This window comes from Chiloscyllium plagiosum, unplaced genomic scaffold (assembly GCF_037043375.1).
Source record: "Chiloscyllium plagiosum isolate Xiang-an unplaced genomic scaffold, Cpla_swu_hap1 HiC_scaffold_4, whole genome shotgun sequence".
NCBI lineage: Eukaryota > Metazoa > Chordata > Chondrichthyes > Orectolobiformes > Hemiscylliidae > Chiloscyllium > Chiloscyllium plagiosum.
Window position 1 is genome coordinate 90164996 of NW_028270142.1, and position 19041 is coordinate 90184036.

The 19041-nt window shown below is 39.8% G+C and overlaps 1 protein-coding gene across 6 annotated transcripts in view; it reads right to left on the reverse strand.

Moving 5' to 3' along the window:
• Window positions 1-19041, reverse strand: part of trappc9 (trafficking protein particle complex subunit 9) — a 663479-nt gene that overhangs the window by 591135 nt on the left and 53303 nt on the right. For all 6 annotated transcript variants that reach the window (XM_087986471.1, XM_087986468.1, XM_087986469.1 and 3 more), the window contains one exon: window positions 8671-8884. In XM_087986471.1, the coding sequence (XP_087842597.1) occupies window positions 8671-8884 (214 nt within the window). The remainder of the gene's footprint in view (window positions 1-8670; window positions 8885-19041) is intronic.

The following is a 19041-nucleotide window of genomic DNA, read 5'->3' on the forward strand; positions in this document are numbered from 1 at the left end:
TCATGAATGATCCTTTTGCATTTAGTTCCCACCTTGTGCATTTTTTTTGCTTCATCTCTACTACCAACGTAAGTTCTAAGTCCTCATTTATTAATCCGTCCAATCTGTTCCTTTGCCTCATTGTCTGGTGATAGTTGATCCTGAGGTAATACCGTGACTGTATGCCTCAGGCCTTGCATGGAAGCAGATCCCAAACCTACGTCAACTAGAGTGTGAATCAAACCCATGATTTGGTGTTATTCTGAACCACATGCTCTAGCCAACTGAGCTCGCCACCCCTTTGCCATTAGCAGTATTGAGAGGAATTTGTATATGTAGAAAGATTTTGAAGTTAGAGTACATCATATTTAAAAATTTTCAAAAGTATTCAAAAAAATTAGAAAGAAAAGTCAGTCATATAATTGTTTCTATTCTCAGAGATGTCTCTATGAGAGAATTCACATGCAGATGCAAAATTTGCTCAGCTATTAGTTTGTTATAAACTCCAAAACATGTTATATAAATGGTCATTGGATAGGCATATGGATGAGGATGGAATAGCGTAGGTTAGATGGGCTTTGGATTGGTTCCACAGGTTGGCACATCATCGAAGGCCGAAGGGCCTGTACTGCACTGTAATGTTCTATGTTCATAGTTTGAACTCGGCGCTATGAAAGGGGTTCTTCCTTTGGGTGGGTGGGGGCAGCGCAGGGGTCTCAGACTGCTTTGACAATCATGGCTAGCCATTCACTTAAATGATGCGCCAGGAATGTTAAGGGGAGTCATTCACCAATCAAAAGAATAAAAAAATACTGTCAAGCCTTAGAAAAGAGAGGGTGGATGTAGCCTTGTAACAAGAAACACACTTGCCGGATAAGGAGCATTTGAAGCTGCAACAGGGAGAATTCGGCCAGGTGCTTTTCTCATCTTTTAACTCGAAAAGCAGAGGAGTGGCTATTCTCTTCCAAAGAGCCTCCTGTTTCAAATGCTAGGCCAAATTAAGCCCGAGTCTGGGCGTTTCATAATACTTAAAGCTTTAACACATGGAGAGGAATACGAAATTCTGAATGTATATTGCCCACCAGCATATCCCTTTAAATTCATAACTGATGCGCTCTCTAGATTGATGGCCCTTGGGGCGAGTCAAACAACTAAAGGCAGAGACTTTAATCACTATTGATCCCGAGTTGGGCAGGATGCTTAGGGCTCTTGCAAGTATGTCTCCGCAACCCAGATAGTTGGTGGACTTGAAGGAGTTGGGATTGGTGGATGTATGGAGATGCCTTCACCCTGAAAGGAGGGATTTTACCTTTTTTCTAATCCACTTAAGTGCTATACCAGAATTGGCTTTTTTTTTGGTCCCATCGGCCTTTTTGAACTCGGTACTGTCCTGCAGAATAGGGAATATAGCTGTCTCTGATCATGCTGCAGTGAATATGGAGGTCAAGGCCTGAGCTGGTGGGTGGGTTCTGGCACTGGCGCATGGACCCTTTTTTCCTGAAAGGTCGCAAATTTAGAATATTTTTTGCAGCAGTTTAAAATTTTCTGATATCAATTCAGGCATGGCCAACAACCCATCAGTGCTATGGGAGACTGCCAAGGCCTATGCACTGGGTTTAATTATTTCTTACCCTGCAACCCGGAAACAACAGAGGGGAGAACAGCAACATTTGCTCGAGGCTCGCCTGAAGGCGGCTGAGTTAGCATATTTTGATAGACAGTCTATACCTAAATTACAGAGGATTACAACCCTTAGGGCTACTTTGAAAGCTGCACTTACCCAAACAGCAAAGAGGGAAATCTCTTTTGCAACCCAGAGACTACTTGAGTATGGTGATAAACCGGGTAGATATCTAGAATACTTGGCCAGAAAGAAGAATGCCCCCCAATCTACTATTTCCATCAGAGAGAGTACTAGTACTCTTACTTGCAATGGAGAATTTAGAAAGCTTTTTTTTAAGCTGTATCAGTCGGAGGGCTGTGAGGATAGAAAGATGAAGATGGAGTCCTTTTAGGCCTTGGGCCTATTGGGTGTAGCATCAGAGCAGGTGTCCTTTTTGAGTACCCCCCTGACAATTCAGGAAGTGCAAGAGGCGGTGAGGCTGCTCCAGAGTTGTAAAGCGCCTGGACCAGATGGATTTCAAAGTACGCTTCATAAAGAGTTTATAGACAAGCTGGCCAGGCCACTCTTGGATATGTACAATTACTCATTCAGTCAGGGCTGCCTCCCATCATCTTTGAGAGAAGCAAATATTTCTCTTATCCTGAAGAAGGGAAAAGGCCCAGAAGATTGCACTTTGTACAGGCCCACATCATTATTCAATGTGGATTTTAAAACCCTGTCGAAAATGCTAGCATTAAGGTTGGAGAAGTTATTGCTTTTTATTGTAAAAGGAGGACTAGACGGGTTTGAGTAAGGGTCATAGGTCCACTAAAAATATTAGAAGAGTATTAAATATGGTCCAAATATGTCAGCAAAGAGTGATCCCAGGTTTGATAGTCTCCCTGGATGCAGAGAAAGCATTTGATCGGGTGGAGGGTCGTTCCTCTTTTATGTCATTGAACGGTTTGGTCTTGGGGAGGCTTTTACCAAATGGGTGGCAGTACTGTATAGTGATCTGAAAGCAGCGGTGCTCACTAACAGTATAAGATCAGATAGCTTTAGTGTCCGCAGGGGCTGCCGGCAAGGGTGCCCTCTCTAGCCACTGCTATTTACATTGGTGATCAAACCGCTGATGGAAGCCATTCAGACGACTGACTGTGTGGAGTTTGCACGTTCTCCCTGTGTCTGCATGGGTTTCCTCCGGGTGCTCCGGTTTCCTCCCACAGTCCAAAAATGTGCAGGTCAGGTGAATTGGCCATGCTAAATTGCCCGTAGTGTTAGGTAAAGGGGTAAATGTAGGGAAATGGGTGGGTTGCGCTTCGGTGGGTCGGTGTGGACTTGTTGGGCCGAAGGGCCTGTTTCCACACTGTAAGTAATCTAAATCTAAGTAATCTAAATCTAAGACGGATCCCAATATAACTGCCCTGGAGGTAGGGTCAGGCAGGCATAAAGTTATCCTCTATGCAAATTATGTCCTTCTCTTTTTAACCGATCCAATGACATCTGTGCCCTGCTTAATACAAGTGATTAATATATTTGGTTTCTTGTCAGGGTACAAAATTAATTTCATGCCTGTGGGGGGTCTTACTAGTATATCCAACTTTGGGGATGGAACGCATTTCCCCTACCGGTGGTCACAGGGAGGTTTTCTGTATTTAGGCATTTTTATTATCCCAGTTTGCGATCAATTATATAAAGCCAATTAGGAGCAGTTGCGATAGAAAATCAGGCAGGACTTTCAGCATTGGGAAGATCTTCCGATATTTTGGTTGGGCAGGATATCATCTCGTTAAGATGAATATTCTTCCTCGCTTATTATATCATATGAGAATGCTCCCTTTGATGCTGCCAAGACAAACACTGCGCAGGCTTTACAGCTGGTTTGGATCTTTAATTTGGCATCTTCAGCGGCCTCTTATTAAGCTGGATAAATTGCAGCTTCCGTTGGGAGGGGTGGGGGGGGTGTCTAGCTCTTCCGGATTTTAAGTAGTACCAATTGAGCTCCTTGTTATCCTATGTGGCTGAATGGGCTTGTCATGATCCATGATCAATTTGCCTAGACAATGAGGCCTCCCAGACAAAATGCCCCCCCATCCTCATTAATTTGTTGTTTATGGCCAGGATGAGAACTGCTATGGATAACTGTGTTTAGGGTTTTTACAGTGAAAGCATGGATGCGGCAGGGTGAGGGCAATTTACAAAAAAAAGACTTCCCCTTTCACACCCATTGTAGGAATTTCGGGATTCCAGCCGGGTTCGATGGACTCTGGTTTTAAGCTCTGGGAGTCCAGAGGAATCTCCTGTTTAGGACATCAATTTGGCGGGAGGTCATGATGTCCTTCGAAACAGCTGAGTCTGAAGTTCGAGTTATCTAGGAAGGATCTTTTTCATTACTTTCAGGTTAGGGACTTTGTAAAAAGTAAAATAAAGAGACTACATTGATGGTTAATCCTTACAAATTGGACACAGAGGAGTGCGCTCCGATCGATGGGCGTTCTCTCAAGTAGCACTCTCTATCACCTGTTAGGTAGCAATGTTTTGAAGGACATTGAAAGGCGACATAAAACCTGGGCTCGAGAGTTAGGGGTGGAAATCTCCTCAGATGTGGGAGGATATCTAGGAAAATGTTAGGAAGATCTCTATTTGCAATAGGACCCAGGCTATTCAACTGAAGGTACTCCATAGGGCTCACCTGGCACCAGAACAGCATGCGAAATTCAAGACAGGAATGTCCCCAGTGCGCCCCAAGTGCAAAATGGAGATTGGTACTCTTACTCACTGCTTGTGGTCATGCCACAAGATCCACAGGTGTTAGGATGACATAGCGAGTGTTTTGGTTAAGGTTTTGGAAACGGAGGTTAACTTGGATCTGGTATCCCACCTTTTGGGTCTCCCAAATCTTCCCTCCCTGGATGCACATGGAAAGAAATTGGTTTAATATTCTTTTTGGTAATTCTAATGAGCTGAGTGTCAGAGAATCCCCCAAGACTCCCAAGTTGGTGTAGTCATGGAACACAATCCTCTGGACTTCCTTACGAATATGGTGCACCGAAAACAGAATTGTTTTACAGAACATGGCGGCCCTTTCTGAATTATATTGATGTAGATATAATCAGCTATATCATTCAGGGCCTTTGTTTAGCCGTGAGGACCATGTCTGTCGGTTTGGGGGCCCCTGGGAGGAAGAATCCCAAACAAATACAGGTCTACTTGCTATTGCTCCCAGTGGTGGGGAGCTGTGATGAGATTGTGCTAAGCGAAGTAATTTAATTGAATATCATTTCATTTACCTTGTTATAACTTGGTTTAATTTTATTTCATCTGTTTATTTATTTATTTTCCTTCTCCTTGGTTATTTAACTGTAGATTTTACTACTTTTTCCTGCTTTTTTTGTGTTTCTGTAGTCTGTGGAGGAGAGTAGCAGTTTGTTTTCTATTGTTGCTACTATATTATAAAGTTGTCATACTATTTTGTATTGGTTTTGTAATTTTGTAAAAAACCTAAAATTTCTTTTAAATAAAAATATTTATTAAAATAAAAGCAGGCATGCCAATAATGGTGTGCAACCTTGACAAAACCAAATCTGAATAAATATAAGAAACTATATTCAATACAGAAACTTTTTTAAAATATAAAAGTAGATTATCTATAGCTAGGTTGAATCACTATCATACATTACAATCATACAGGTCGCATTAAGTTAAGGCAATTAGATCTAAGCCAGCTGTGTGCAGGAGTAGGAGCTAACAACAGCATTACTCCACAGTGGGTAAAAACTGTCACATGTCAAATGGCAAATGTCACAAAAGGCAAACAACACAGTTGGTGGTACAGAAACATAATCAAAAGGTGAAGAAGAAATTGTTAACTGATAGATAATATCTGGTCAGCAATACAATCTAAATTGTAGATTATGCTAAATTTTCTCAAATTCATCAGCTGCTTACATCAGAATAAAAGATCATAGATTTCATATTTAGGGACTACAAAGCTGAACTGGAATTTGGACAGCTATAAAATGAATTTTAAAAATTCTGTAACTTAAAAAAGTGTTAAATATCGTTGAGCTGTCCAATACAGTGCTTTTTTTTGGACGCAAAAAGAGGAAGAGATTAAGAATGAATAGTAGGGGAAAAAGCTTTCAAGTTAAGGCAATTCTGCCTGTTAACAAGCCTTTGATCAAGATTTAAAAACATGTTGAGTGCAGTAGACACTTGAAAACATTGAGCCTGCAGTGTCCTCTGTCGTCCTCTCTCTGTGGTGAAGAGAGAAAACCCCAAAAAGTTTAAGAGAAAGAATTCTGACAAGAAAAAAAAGAGTTCACTTGATCAAATTGGAGGGGCATCCTTCACGATAGACTTTTGACACTACGTTTGACCAATGCAAAAAGAACTTTGAGGGGAAAAAGCACTTTCCAATTGAGGTCTGGACTTTTGCTCTTCAAAACTTTGTTTGTTCTATCTATATTCTTTTCTAAACTATTTGTCTTTTGTCTGCTTTAATTACAATTAAGAATCCATTTGTTTGGGGATATTGAAGGGGTGTAGTTGAAGCTGAATTAATTGGGAATCTTAATTTTTACAAAAACAATGGAAAGAAATGTGTTCTCCAACAAGTACAGTAATTCACAATGCTACAAAAGGAACCTGGTTTGATCTGTTTTGTGCTGCTTCAGATAGTCAGGCAAGTCAAATTGTAGTGGTCTCAGTGGAATTTTTACATAGTTATACTTTTTGGTGGCAACTTGTGGAACAGTGAGGTATAATTATCGGCATACTGATTTCAGCTGAGTTGTGATAACAGTGTACCAAATTCTTTGTTTTCATTTTTGTTTGTAATCTTTGCTTTACAATAGAAGCCAGCAGTCTGAGAACTTCACATGCACGGCACACTCAGCTCCAAGGGGATGTTACAGTTGGATGTTCCAAAATATGGGTTACCTGCAATTATGCCCAAAAATAGGAAGGAACAAGTTGCAAGGGTTTCAAACAATCCGAGGTGATAAATCAAAGGTCAACAGAATTCAAAAGGTCCCAGGCAGTGTAGAAGTCAATGAAAGACAGCTCTGCTTCCCTCAATACTGCTGAAAATGCAGTTGAACCACATGAGATCTATTCAGGGGACTCTGGGCGAAGTCAAGAGTAGTTGTATATCTCTGTACTGACAGAACTCAAGATAATATTTAAGGAGTTAGTAGACAGCTAGCTTTCGGATCAAAGCTCCACAAAGATTCTGGGAATTGATTGGGCTCAGCAGATATCACATGCTATTAACAATCAGCACAGCTGAGAGTGAGGGTTGAAAAGCTTATAGGCAGTATTGCTTGATGCAACTGGATAAGATTAAAGCTGAAGGAAAAAGATTAAGCTGTCAGTAAAAAGTCATAATTCTACCTATAGGTAAGTAAAGGACCGTAATCTTCAAGTTTGGTAGGCATGGATCCAGCAAAGAAAAGCAAGCAACCATTGAGGCAGGACATAACAGAATGGCTCTTAAAAGGGAGTTTCAAATCTAGATTGGCAGAAATAAAGTACTGTAATCCTTTATAAACCTAAGATATCGTACATACCAAGTCAATAATGGGTGGGGGCTATTGTGGGGATATCTATAGGGTGTACTTTGTTTTTTTTATTTGACATGCATCTTGGGGTGTTCGAGAACAGGAGAAATATAAAAATGGAAAACCAGGAAAGAAGTTGAATATATACATTGTGTCAGCCTTGACGACAGAAGACATCAATAGCATTCCCAAGGAACTAAGTAATTGAACGGTTCAGGTGAGGAAATAAATATAATGACTAGTGTAACCAATGGCATTAATCGTTCAAGAATTCTTACATTCTAGAAGAGTTCCAGAGAACTGGAAAAACTGTCCACATAGCATCTTCATTCAGTAAAGGAAGGAGACCAAAAAAAAAAAGAGGAAACTATAGTCCAGTCAGCTTAACATCTATCATTGATACAATGTTGGAGTTTATTACAGAAAGTGCAATAGCAGAGCATTTAGGAATATGTAAAATAATCAAACAGTCAACTTGGTTTCATGAAAGGCAAATTATGCCTGATGAATTAAATAGATTATTTTGAAGATATAAGTAGGACAGTTAAAAGTAAACCAAGAGAGGATTTACTCGGATTTCCAAACAGCACTGAAAGAACTACCACACTTTTGGCCACAATTAGAACTTGTGGTGTTGGGAGTTGTACATTACAGGTAGTTCTCCTATAACATCTTATTTGCATTCCAACAAAACCTCACTTAATATAAAATCACTTAATATAAATAATGAGGCCTATAGGAAAAGTGGGGCTGGGGCAGCAGCCACTACTCTAAAAACAGGAGGCCCAATTGTTGTTTGCGCAAAGCCATGTGGCTTCATTCTCTTACTGAAATCCCCTGGACCTTGCACTGTATCTACTTTGAACCAAAAAAACACCCTTGTGCCTTGCCAAATTTTTGTTACAATATGGCTATTTGGTCTCAGATCACAACAATGCTCATTTCACTGCAACACGTAATCAACAATGACAGTAAAGTTTTAAGAAAATAAATATTTTGATTTGCAGTCTGCTGCATGCACAGCTAAGTATGTCCAGTACCTTTCAATTGGACCACTCTAACAGAACTCCCTGTTGACATGGAAGTTCCAACATGGAGTGAGGTTGGCTGATCTCAACCTTTGGCTGCTCTTAACATTTTCCTCGAGGCCTTGATTTGATAGAACAAGCCAAAAAAGGTGCAAATATCTTCAGTTCGAGAAGCAGACCTTTTATTTCTATGACCAAAAATTGAAATGGTGATCACTGCGAACAAAACGTCATGTTTTAGTCAACATCCCAAGTCTGGTCATTGGCAGGGTGATTTAAAAAAAAAATCTGGCCAGCAATACATGAACATTACTGACTGAACAGCTTTCCAGTTTGGAATGAGAAAGATCCCAATCAGATCAAACGCAAAATATCAACATTCAATTCTGGCACTTACAGGAAAAGAATGTTTGAAGTGGAATAACGTTGATTATGAACTAGAATTTAAGATGCATAAGCTTTATTCAAGCTTAAGAGATGGAAAAAAATGAAATTTTACCTTTGAAGTCTTGGGGATCCAATGACAAGCTATATCCAGGTAACGTCTCCAACAGCAGTTTATAACAAGCTCTCCACCCCGGGTCAGCGATTGATGGTGTCACACATTGCATTGCTGCTACACGCTTGAAGAAGGCAGCTTTACGATGAAAACCTATCAGGTCATATAACTCAGAAAGGACACTATATCGTTGAATCTTCTCCTCTTCGGAAAGCTACAAAACAATGAACGAGGAAATACTTATTACATTAAAATTTATCATTCAGCATCAGCATATAAAAAATTGTATTAAGTTTGTGAAAAAAAGCATATCTTGGCAGAGTAACTTAATTTGTAAATGTGGACAGGTGGTACTTGATGAATCAGAGAAAATGTTTGAAGGGCCATGCACTTTTTCCAATGCCTCAGCTTTATCCTGCATGTTTCCAGAGAATCATAGAATCCCTACAGTGTGGAACCAGGCTATTCAGCCCATCAGGTTCACGCAAAACCAACGAGCATCATATCCAGATCCACCCCGACCCTATCCCTGTAACCCTGCATTTTCCATGGCTAATCACCTAAACCTGCACATCTTTGCACTTTGGAAGGAAACCAGAACACCCTGAGAAAACCCATGCAGACATTAGGAGAATGTGCAAACTCCACACTGACAGTCACTTGAGGGTGCAATTGAACCCAGGTCCCTGGCACTATGAGACAGTAGTGCTAACCACTGAGCCACCATGCAAATTCCTTACAAAGTCTGGTTTCAAACCAGACACCGATGAGACAGCAGATATGCTTGATCTCTTCAGGCATGTTCTTGAAATCATCCCCAAGGCATTTGCACTGTTCCCCCTAGTAGCCTTCGGCTGTGATCAAGTACCAAATTGTTGGCCAACAACCTGCTGCCAAGCAAACAAATGACATGCCTTGACCATAAAACTAATATTCCTCTTCCAAAAAGCTCAACACCTTCTTGATCTTTTGTAATGAATGCCAAATTTGAGAAAACATGGATCATTTTCCATATCTTATGAGCCTTCTCTCATTAAAACCAAATGGGGACAAGGAAATTCATCACTGTTGCCAATGTACCAGCTTCACCTTCAGCCAACTAAGAATAAAAAGAGAATACTTACATGCTCAAACTCACCATTTGAAATGGAGCATTCATGAAGTATGCAAGAAAATTATTGCATGTAGCTGCTAATTTAAATATCGCAAATCTATCTATTTATAGAAATGTGCAAGGGATATTTGGTTCAGAATCACTCCAAAGACATGCATATCATGGAAGCCAATGAAAATATTCATAAATGCTGGGTGCAAAGTGGTCTTGTGCAAACTCCATTTATTTAAACACAGTCATTCAAAGTAACACTTCGGTTCAAAGCGCTGGCAGATAAATGACAGTGCATCTAAATCACCATGATGCAGTCATGCATCTATGCTTTCCTTCAGCAGCACATTAATAAATAGGGTCAAAATGCTGAACCCATTGATTGGCATAGCATTGCCATCAATATGCAAGTCCTGTATATGGATTGTAATTGAACATGAAGGAATCTTCCATTGCGTATAAGAAAACTAGTGCAGGATTAGATGTAACAACTTGTTCGACCCTTTGGCCCATTAATGTTGCGTATAAGTGGTCATAAATGAGTTAAGGAAGAACAAACATCTGACTCTCTTGGGCAGCCCACAGATAAAGGAGTTCAGTGGACCATGAGGATAGGTTCAATGATATGTACCACTCGCCCAGGCCATCATTCTTACAAATAGTCATGAACATTTCAGTAAACTTGCTTGAGCAGATCTGAGCAGTCATGTCGGGCAACAGGTCCAATGAGTACAAATTTGGATCATTAAGAACAGCATGCATTTTATATATATATAATCATACACATCAAAAATGACAATTCCAGTCCCATTATCAGACTAACAGATTTGTATCTCCGAATTGGCTGAGAAGCCTTGTAACACAGCCATAAATATATATTTATGTATGTTTTAAAAAGAAAACCTCCGTTATTTTTGTCGTTGATCAGCTTGGCATCTTTTCAAATCCTCAGCATCCATAATGCATGCTGGTTTGTGGTAGAAGAGCTGAGAATAAAAAGGTATTTAAAGTCAACAAATAACTCTTCCCACTTGGTGTGGGATGAAGGTGCATCTAAATTGAACTCATGCATGAGGACAAACTCCTTACTTTCAGAGAGTTAGCCATCAGAGATTTAATCAGAGTAATTTCAAAGAAAACATGATCAAATAGCTTTACCATGTTTGGCAGCATAATTTTAAGAAAACTAAAATTGAACAAACTCAAGAATATTCCCAAGTACTGAACAGAAGAGCTACAAAAATTAAAAAGTTTTTATTTCCTAATTGAAACTACTGGCCCATCTATAACTATAGCTAAGTTTAACTTGAGGAAATGTACTTTAATTTAAGTTTAATAGCCAACTGAAGTAACAAGTCATTGTTTTCATTGAATGTTAAACAGGTCTCAATGATTGTCCATCAATGTGATACCTATTTTTTTCTGAAAGGATTCAAGAGGGCAGCAGTGCAGGAGCCTTAATATAGCATTAGTAGAGAAAACACCTCAGATTTACTGTGTCTTAGGAATGCAAACAGCCAGCTTCACCTGCAGTTCAAATTTTTGGCATACCTTCTGGAATACAGAAGGCTGCTGTCAAGAAGGACATTTTACCATCTAAGAAATGCAGCATGAACTTCAATGCTGGTGAGATGCCAGGTATGTAGGCCATTTGCCCCAACAACTCATAGATGGCATCAGACAACTTCTCCCTTTGACCATTTGCAGTTGACAATGTCATTGATGCTGAATTAGCCCACGCATGCAAGACTCAATAGTACACCTACAATTAGATGTGATTCTGTTATTAGAAACCATTTATTAAATCATGCAGAGTAAGAGATATATCAGAAATCAAAATAAGATCAGCCAGGTCACACTGGAACAGGAAGGGGTTACGCATGCAAACATTAAATAAGACAGTAAATCGAATGAGCGGGATATAGTAAAAAGGTAAAATTAGTGGTTCTTTAATGTGTCATAATTAGAACAAATAAACGAATTTACAGCACAATTGCAGGCAAATAGGTACAATCTTACAGCTATTACACAGACATGGTTACAAAGACAATAAAGCTGGGAACTAAATATTCAGAGGTATGAGACTTGGAAAGGACAGACAACAATGAAAGCGCGATGGGATAGAATGGTTAACACAGAATGCAATAAAGAGGATAGCAAGAAATCATCTTGGATGAAATGCTGTAGAATCCACGTGGGTGAAGTGAAAGGGAAGAGACTCTGGCCCATAGACCTCGACTGTAGCTATACAGTGGAATAGAGAAAAAAAAAAAGGAGATAATCAAGGCATATAAAAAAGGCAGTATTTAATCATGGATGACTTCAATCGTCATACAGATGTAAGCCAGACTGACAGAGGTAGCAACAGGCATGAGTTCATCAAGTGTACTCATAATATTTCCTAAAACATCATGCTGTGGATCTGACAAAAGGTCAAGCTATTTTGTGGTGATATGTAATAAGGAAAGTTTAAGAGATGATGTCTGATTTAAAAATTCCCCTCTGAAAAAATGATCAAAACACTGAATTTAGCATTCATCATCCAATTTAAGTGGGAGGAAATTGGATCAGAAACACCAATGCTAAGCTTAAATAAGCATTATTATAAAGGAATGAGGGCAGAGCAGGCTGGATTGAACGAAGAAAGTAGCTTAACAGCTAAGATGGTGGAGAAAAAATGGTAAACTCCTAAGAAGCTAGTTCAGGACTCACAGCCATGATATATTCCATTGAAGAATCATAGAATCCCTACAGTGTAGAAACAGTTCATTCACCCCAACAAGTCCACACCGACCCTCCAAAGAGTAACCCACGTAGAACCATCCCCCCCTACCCTAGATCTACCCCTGACTAATGCACCCAACCTACTCATCCCTGAACACTATGGGCAATTTAACATGGCCAATCCACCTAATCCACATATCTTCGGAATGTGGGAGAAAACCAGAGTACCCGGAGGAAACCCACGCAGGTTAGGGGAGAATGTGCAAACTCCACACAGACAGTCACCAGAGACTGGACTTGAACCTGGGTCCCTGGCACTGTGAGGGAGCAATGCTAACCACTGAGCCACCGTGCCACCCAGAAAGGAGGATTCCAGAATGTGAATAAGCATCCATGGTTAACCAAAGAAGGAGGGTAGTGTCAAAATTGAAAGAAAAAACATGGCAAACATTGGTGCTAAGCCTGACAAACCAACAAAAAAACAACCAAAGCATTAGTAAAGTGGGAGAAGACAAACCTCGAGTACAAATTTGCAAGTCATGCCATGATGGACACCAATAAGTTAAATATACCAAAAGAGAAAGGAATGTTAGGCACCTTCGAGAAACAAATTAAGGGGAACCAGGAAACGGCAGAGGACTTGAATGAATATTTGGCATCAGTGCTCATGGCAGAGGATACGAATAGCATTCTAAAAGTACTAAATAATCAAGGACAAAAAGGAAAAGAAAAAAAATACAATAAACATCAATAAAGAAAAAAGTATAGGGAAACTAATGGGACTAAAAATTGATATACTCCCAGGCCTGATCGGATGCAGATTAGGATATTAAAAGTAGCTACTAAGATAATGGATGCAGTGGTAGTAATCTTCCAAGAATCTTTATATTATCGAAAAGTCCCAGAAGATTTGAAAACTTTAAAAAGGTGTCTCATAGACCAGTTACGGAGACAAAAAAAAAATTAGAGACCACGAGTTACCATAATACCTGTAACTTGGAAAATGTTTATAAGGCAGCATGTAATAGCAGAGCATTTAGACATATATAATATGATCAAGCAAAATCAGCATAGCTTCATGAAAGGGAAACCATTCCTGACAAGGGAAAAGCTAAACATATGGTTTTATATATAATGGGAAAGCAGTGATTTTCAGAAGGGGCTTGATAAGGTACCACACAAGGCTACTTAAGGTAAAGGTCTATAGTGCTGGAGGAAATATATTTGCCTGGAGAAAGGATAAGCTTAGTATTAGAGCATAGAGTTGGCATTTTGGTGGTGGTGGTGGAGGCGTGATTGGCATTTTCAAACTAGCACTAACTATTGAAGTGACACAAGGATCAGTGCTGGAGCATATACATTTTTTACATATATTTATGTCTCAGATTAGCAAAGTAACTGTACAATACGCAAGTTTGCTGATGACACAGAGGTGGGAAGGCAAAGGGATGATACAGAAATCAGCAGAATGACACAGATATATTAAGTGGGCCAAAACTTGGGAGAAGGGATATATCATGTCAGAATAAAGTAGTATTATTCAAATGGAGAAAGATTACACAAAGCTACAACACAAAAAGGAATCTTCCTGCACAAAACAAAAATGTAGCAGACAGAATTCAGCTAGTAATCGGGAAGGCAAAAAGAATGTCGGCCTCTATTTCAAAGGGAGTAGAGTATAGAAATTGGGAAGGTTTGCTAAAACTGTACAAGGCACTTGTCAGACCAGAGTGGAATACTGTGAAGCATAATCCCTTATCTAGCAAAAGGTCTGCTGGCACTGGAGTCAACCCAGAGAAGGTTCACTCGATTGATTCTGGGTATGGAGAGACTCTCTCTCTCTCTGTGTGTGTGTGAGAGAGTGAGGAGGATGGGCCTGTACTCAAGAGTTTAGAAGAATGAAAGCCAAACTTCTAAAAGCATACAAGATTCTTAAGGGACATGCCAGAGTAGATGCAGAAAGATAGTTTCCCCTTGGGGACAGTCTAGGACCACAGGACATCTCAGAATAAGAGGGTCACTCACCTAAGACAGATGAGAAGAAATTTAATTTTAGAGGTTACTGTAGATGGCTGTTAAGGATGGGCCATTAAGTACATTCAAGGCTGAGAAAAGCAGATTTTTAAATCAATAAGGAAAACAAGGGAATTGGGGAAGAGGTGGAAAAGAGAAGTTGAGGATTCAGATCAGCCATAATCTCATTGAATGATGGAGCAGACTCAGTGGGCTATATAGCCTGCTTCTGCTCCTAGGCCTCATGGAGATGCATTTGCTTGTGCTGGAAGCCATAGAAATATATACTTAGAAACCTGCTATATGTAGACATGAACTGTACATTGAACCTTTTCCTGAAAAAAGGGTCATGGAGATAGCCAAACACTGCTGTATCCCTAGATGCATGTCCTGACAAATCAGAATCCGCCTGGTCTGAGAATTAAGATTGCCAATTTATAGTCATTGCAGCATCTTCATGCCCATTACTACACAATCAGCACCCTCTTCTCAGTCTATCTAAACCTGGATCTAGTTACAAGAATGAACTTCAATTTAAAAAGAAAGCTATCATTTAGACTTATATTTAGACAATTTCAGTTATGTCTATATTGCCTGTAAGGTAAATGAACATCATTGGGTTGATTTTCTTTGCTCTAGGAGAATACAAGCCTTAATAAACAATAGGAGAAAGTGAGGTCTGCAGATGCTGGAGATCAGAGCTGAAAATGCGCAGCAGGTCAGGCAGCATCCAGGGAACAGGAGAATCGACGTTTCGGGCATAAGCCCTTCTTCAAGAAGGGCCTATGCCCAAAACGTCGATTCTCCTGTTCCCTGGATGCTGCCTGACCTGCTGCGCTTTTCCAGAAACACATTTTCAGCTTAATAAACAATACCTAATTAGCAAGCAAAAAAAAAAACAGACTTGAAAAAGAGATCTAGTTATGTCATAGCTTTGATGAGTGCAATATCCCTTTTAGCCATCCTTAAGTTCTATCAAGTATTTATATGTACAAAATGGAGTTCGAAATTAAACAAATACTTTGCTTCTATCACTACTCTAAAGCAAACAAAATAAACACCCGAGTAATAGCTGTTAATTAGAAGATGGATGGTAAAGAAGAACAATGGAGGTGACATTGAGCAAACTGGTGAAGCTGTGGGCTCAAGTCTCTGGGTCCTGAGCGATTCCATCCTGTGGCCTTGGGAGTTGCTAACAAGGTGCATTAGTGTAAGTTTTCCAAAATTCATTTGATTCTAAAAATTCCATCAGACTGGAGAGGAGCAAACATTATTCTTCTAATCACAAAAGGCAGAAGCAGAAAACAACAGCTGGAAAGTTTAATGTCTGTCATGGGGAAGGTATTAGAGAATCAATTCAGGAGGCTACAATTGAAAGCTTAAAGACTGAAGGCAATCAAGGCCAGTCAGCATGGTTACAAGAAAATTACATTTAGCCAGTTTGGAGGCTTTGAAGGATTAACATGCGCTGTGGAACAAGTAGAACCTGTAGACCTTCTGCACATTGATTTCTAAAAAGCATGTGACAAGGTGCCACATAAAAAGGCTATTGCATAAAGTAGAAACACATGTAGAAGGCAAAGCATAAGCACAAATGAGTCAGTGATTGGCTAGCTAGCAAAGAACGTATGTTTAAATTGATCTTTTTGTCATACAATCCATTCTAAATGGAGTACCACAGAGATCTTTGCAGGGGCTTTTCACAATTGTGTGACTTTTATGAAGGCAGTGCAAGGCATGCTAGCTAAATTTGTAGATAGATCCTCTTCATAACATGCTTCTCTAAGGACAACCAAACTGAACAAAGATGTTATGCTTCAAGTATTGTTGAGGTTACGTCTTGAACACTGAGCAGTTTTGGTCTCCTTATTTAAAAGGGATGTTGTAAATGCCATTACAGGTCTAAAAGAGAATAACAAATTAATATGCTTAGAAGGAATGGCTTGTCTTCGAAGGAAATAGAACTTGGTTACTTTCCACTGGAGTATCAGAGTGAAGAGAGACTAGATTGCAGCAACACCGAAACAGACTGATAATTACAGCTGCACCTTCATGGCTTGCTGCTCAAATTTCACATTTAATGCCTTCCACAACATTACTACTGTAGTTTGGGGGTCTGTATACAATATCATTATTGTTTTCAGCCTCTCATTATCCTAATCTTAAACCAGATTCCATTCAAGGCAGCTCATACTTTTTTCCTCATTAATGCACTGATGCTTACTTAAGCAAAAATGCTTACCCACCTCATTTTCCTCTCTCCTTCCTAAAATCTCAATACCCCGAATATACTGTACCCATTCCAAGTTGCCCTACAACCTCATGCTCTGTACAATTGGTTCTACCTTAACAATTGTTTATTCAACACAAATCAGCTTTAACGCCATTGAAGAATTTAGACCATTAGTTGTAGAATGCAAATTTTCCTTACCTGTATTGGCTATAGTGCTATTCCAGCCACATTACTTTAAAAGGTGCAGCTATTGCATGATTTTCTTATAACGCAAGGTCGAACACAAATGGAACTACTGTGTTAATTCAGAAACGATTTTGATCTAACTAGATAATATCCATTTATATTTGAGACACTAATTCATTCACTTTCTTGTCAATGCCCCAAGCATTCAGACATTGCATTAAGTCACATTTTCTGAACATTTTTAGTCTTATTTACCACTTAGCACTGTGGCTTGAATTCTCTGCCTATCACTTATCTTATTTTTTTTGCCATCCCTTCTCTCCCCCCCCCCCCCAGCATCTCCCAGTTAGTTTACCATCCCACTGCCATTTTAGTTTAAACTTTCCCCAATAGCAGTAGCAATACTCCCCTGGAGCATCAGTTCCAGCCTCGCCAGGTGCAATTGGTTCCACCTTCCCCCAGAAGGAGTACCTATATCTCAGGAATCTGAAACCCCCACCTTGCACCATCTCTCCATCCACATTTTTCATCTGATATATCCACTCTGATATTGGTGTTGGTGTTGGATCGAGATGAATGAAGTCAGAAGTCACATGGTATCACATTATTGTCCATCAGGTTTATTTGAAATCACAAGCTTTTGGAGCACTGCTCCTTCGTCAGGTGAAGTCTAACTGGCACAAGAAGCAATCTTGAAATTACTTTGGAGTTCCTAATTTTTAAACTTGCTTCCTAACTTCCTATATTCTGCTTTCAGGACCTCATCTGTTTTTGTAGTTTTTTAAATTCAATAAAATCTAAACATTATCTCAAGATTTCAGTTGTGTTACTTCAGTTCTTTGCCTGCCAGACTGGAAGCATGAACTGTTGGGAGTTTTTTTAGACTTAAACAAAGAAAAGGCTGATGTAGATGGGTAAATGCTGTACTGCATTTTATACTGAAAATTAAGAATAAAGACACAGTTTTGCATCCTTTCTTGCTGTTAGCATGACATCTTTGATTTCTACAATTATTCAAAACATGGCTGGCTAGAGTCAGGCGGAGTAGAGATGAAATGCACGATGTCATTGGTACCATTGTGTACCATGACCACTGGCTGTTCACACTCGCACTCCAAAATGCCTAGTGACATCCCTGACCCTTACCACATACCATCACAAACTCATTTGTGGCCATAGAAATGTCTATCTGTTCCCCTTACTATTGAATCCCCAAATACTACAGCCTACCCAAACCTACTTCTTGTCTTCTGTGCAGCACAGCCAACTTTAGTGCAATGCGTTTGGCTGTTGCTACTTTCCTCCAAGAGACCATGTCCCCACAGTAGTATACAAAACAATGTATGCGTTTTGCAAGGGAAGGGCCAGGGGATTTCTGGACTACCTATCTCATTCTCCTACTCTATCCAGTGGTCAGCTAATCCCTACTTGCACACAGAGTCTTAGCCTGCTGATGAGCTCTTTGCTGCACATGCTATTGACAATACTCTCAGCCTTTTGAATGCCCTACCTTCATACTCCAGCTTTTGCTGTAGGCAGTTATCTTCAGCCACTTTTTGCCACCACATGGAATTACTCAAAATATTTGACAACTTGAATTTCATTTCAGCAGGTACATTCGGGAACATGGAGATGGATCATTCGCTCTCTATGCAGGGTCAATATTTGCAACTATCTGCAGCCAGTCTTTTGCACTGATGTGCTCGGCTATACCATCACTGAAAATAGAATGTTTCTTGTGTCTCCATCTCAAATGCAGAGTTCTACTTTGATCATTTGGTATTGCTTTGCTCTTGGTCTTCAACATGTTGCTCTCACTGTTCAGTATTCCTATGATACTATATTGTGACTTGGTCATTAGTACCTCAACTTTAGATATGATCAATACTGTTCTTGACATACCCACTTAACACAGACAGGGTTTGTCCCTGACTTGATGGTGACAGTAGAGTGAAGGACATGCTCAGTCATGAAATTACAAATTGTGACTGAACACAACTCTGATAAAAGCCCGCAGTGCCTTATGGGTGGTCAGTTAAGTTTGATCTGATGCCAAGACTTAATACAGTCTGGGTTCAACAGTGATGACCCAAGGTCACTCTCTTCTTAT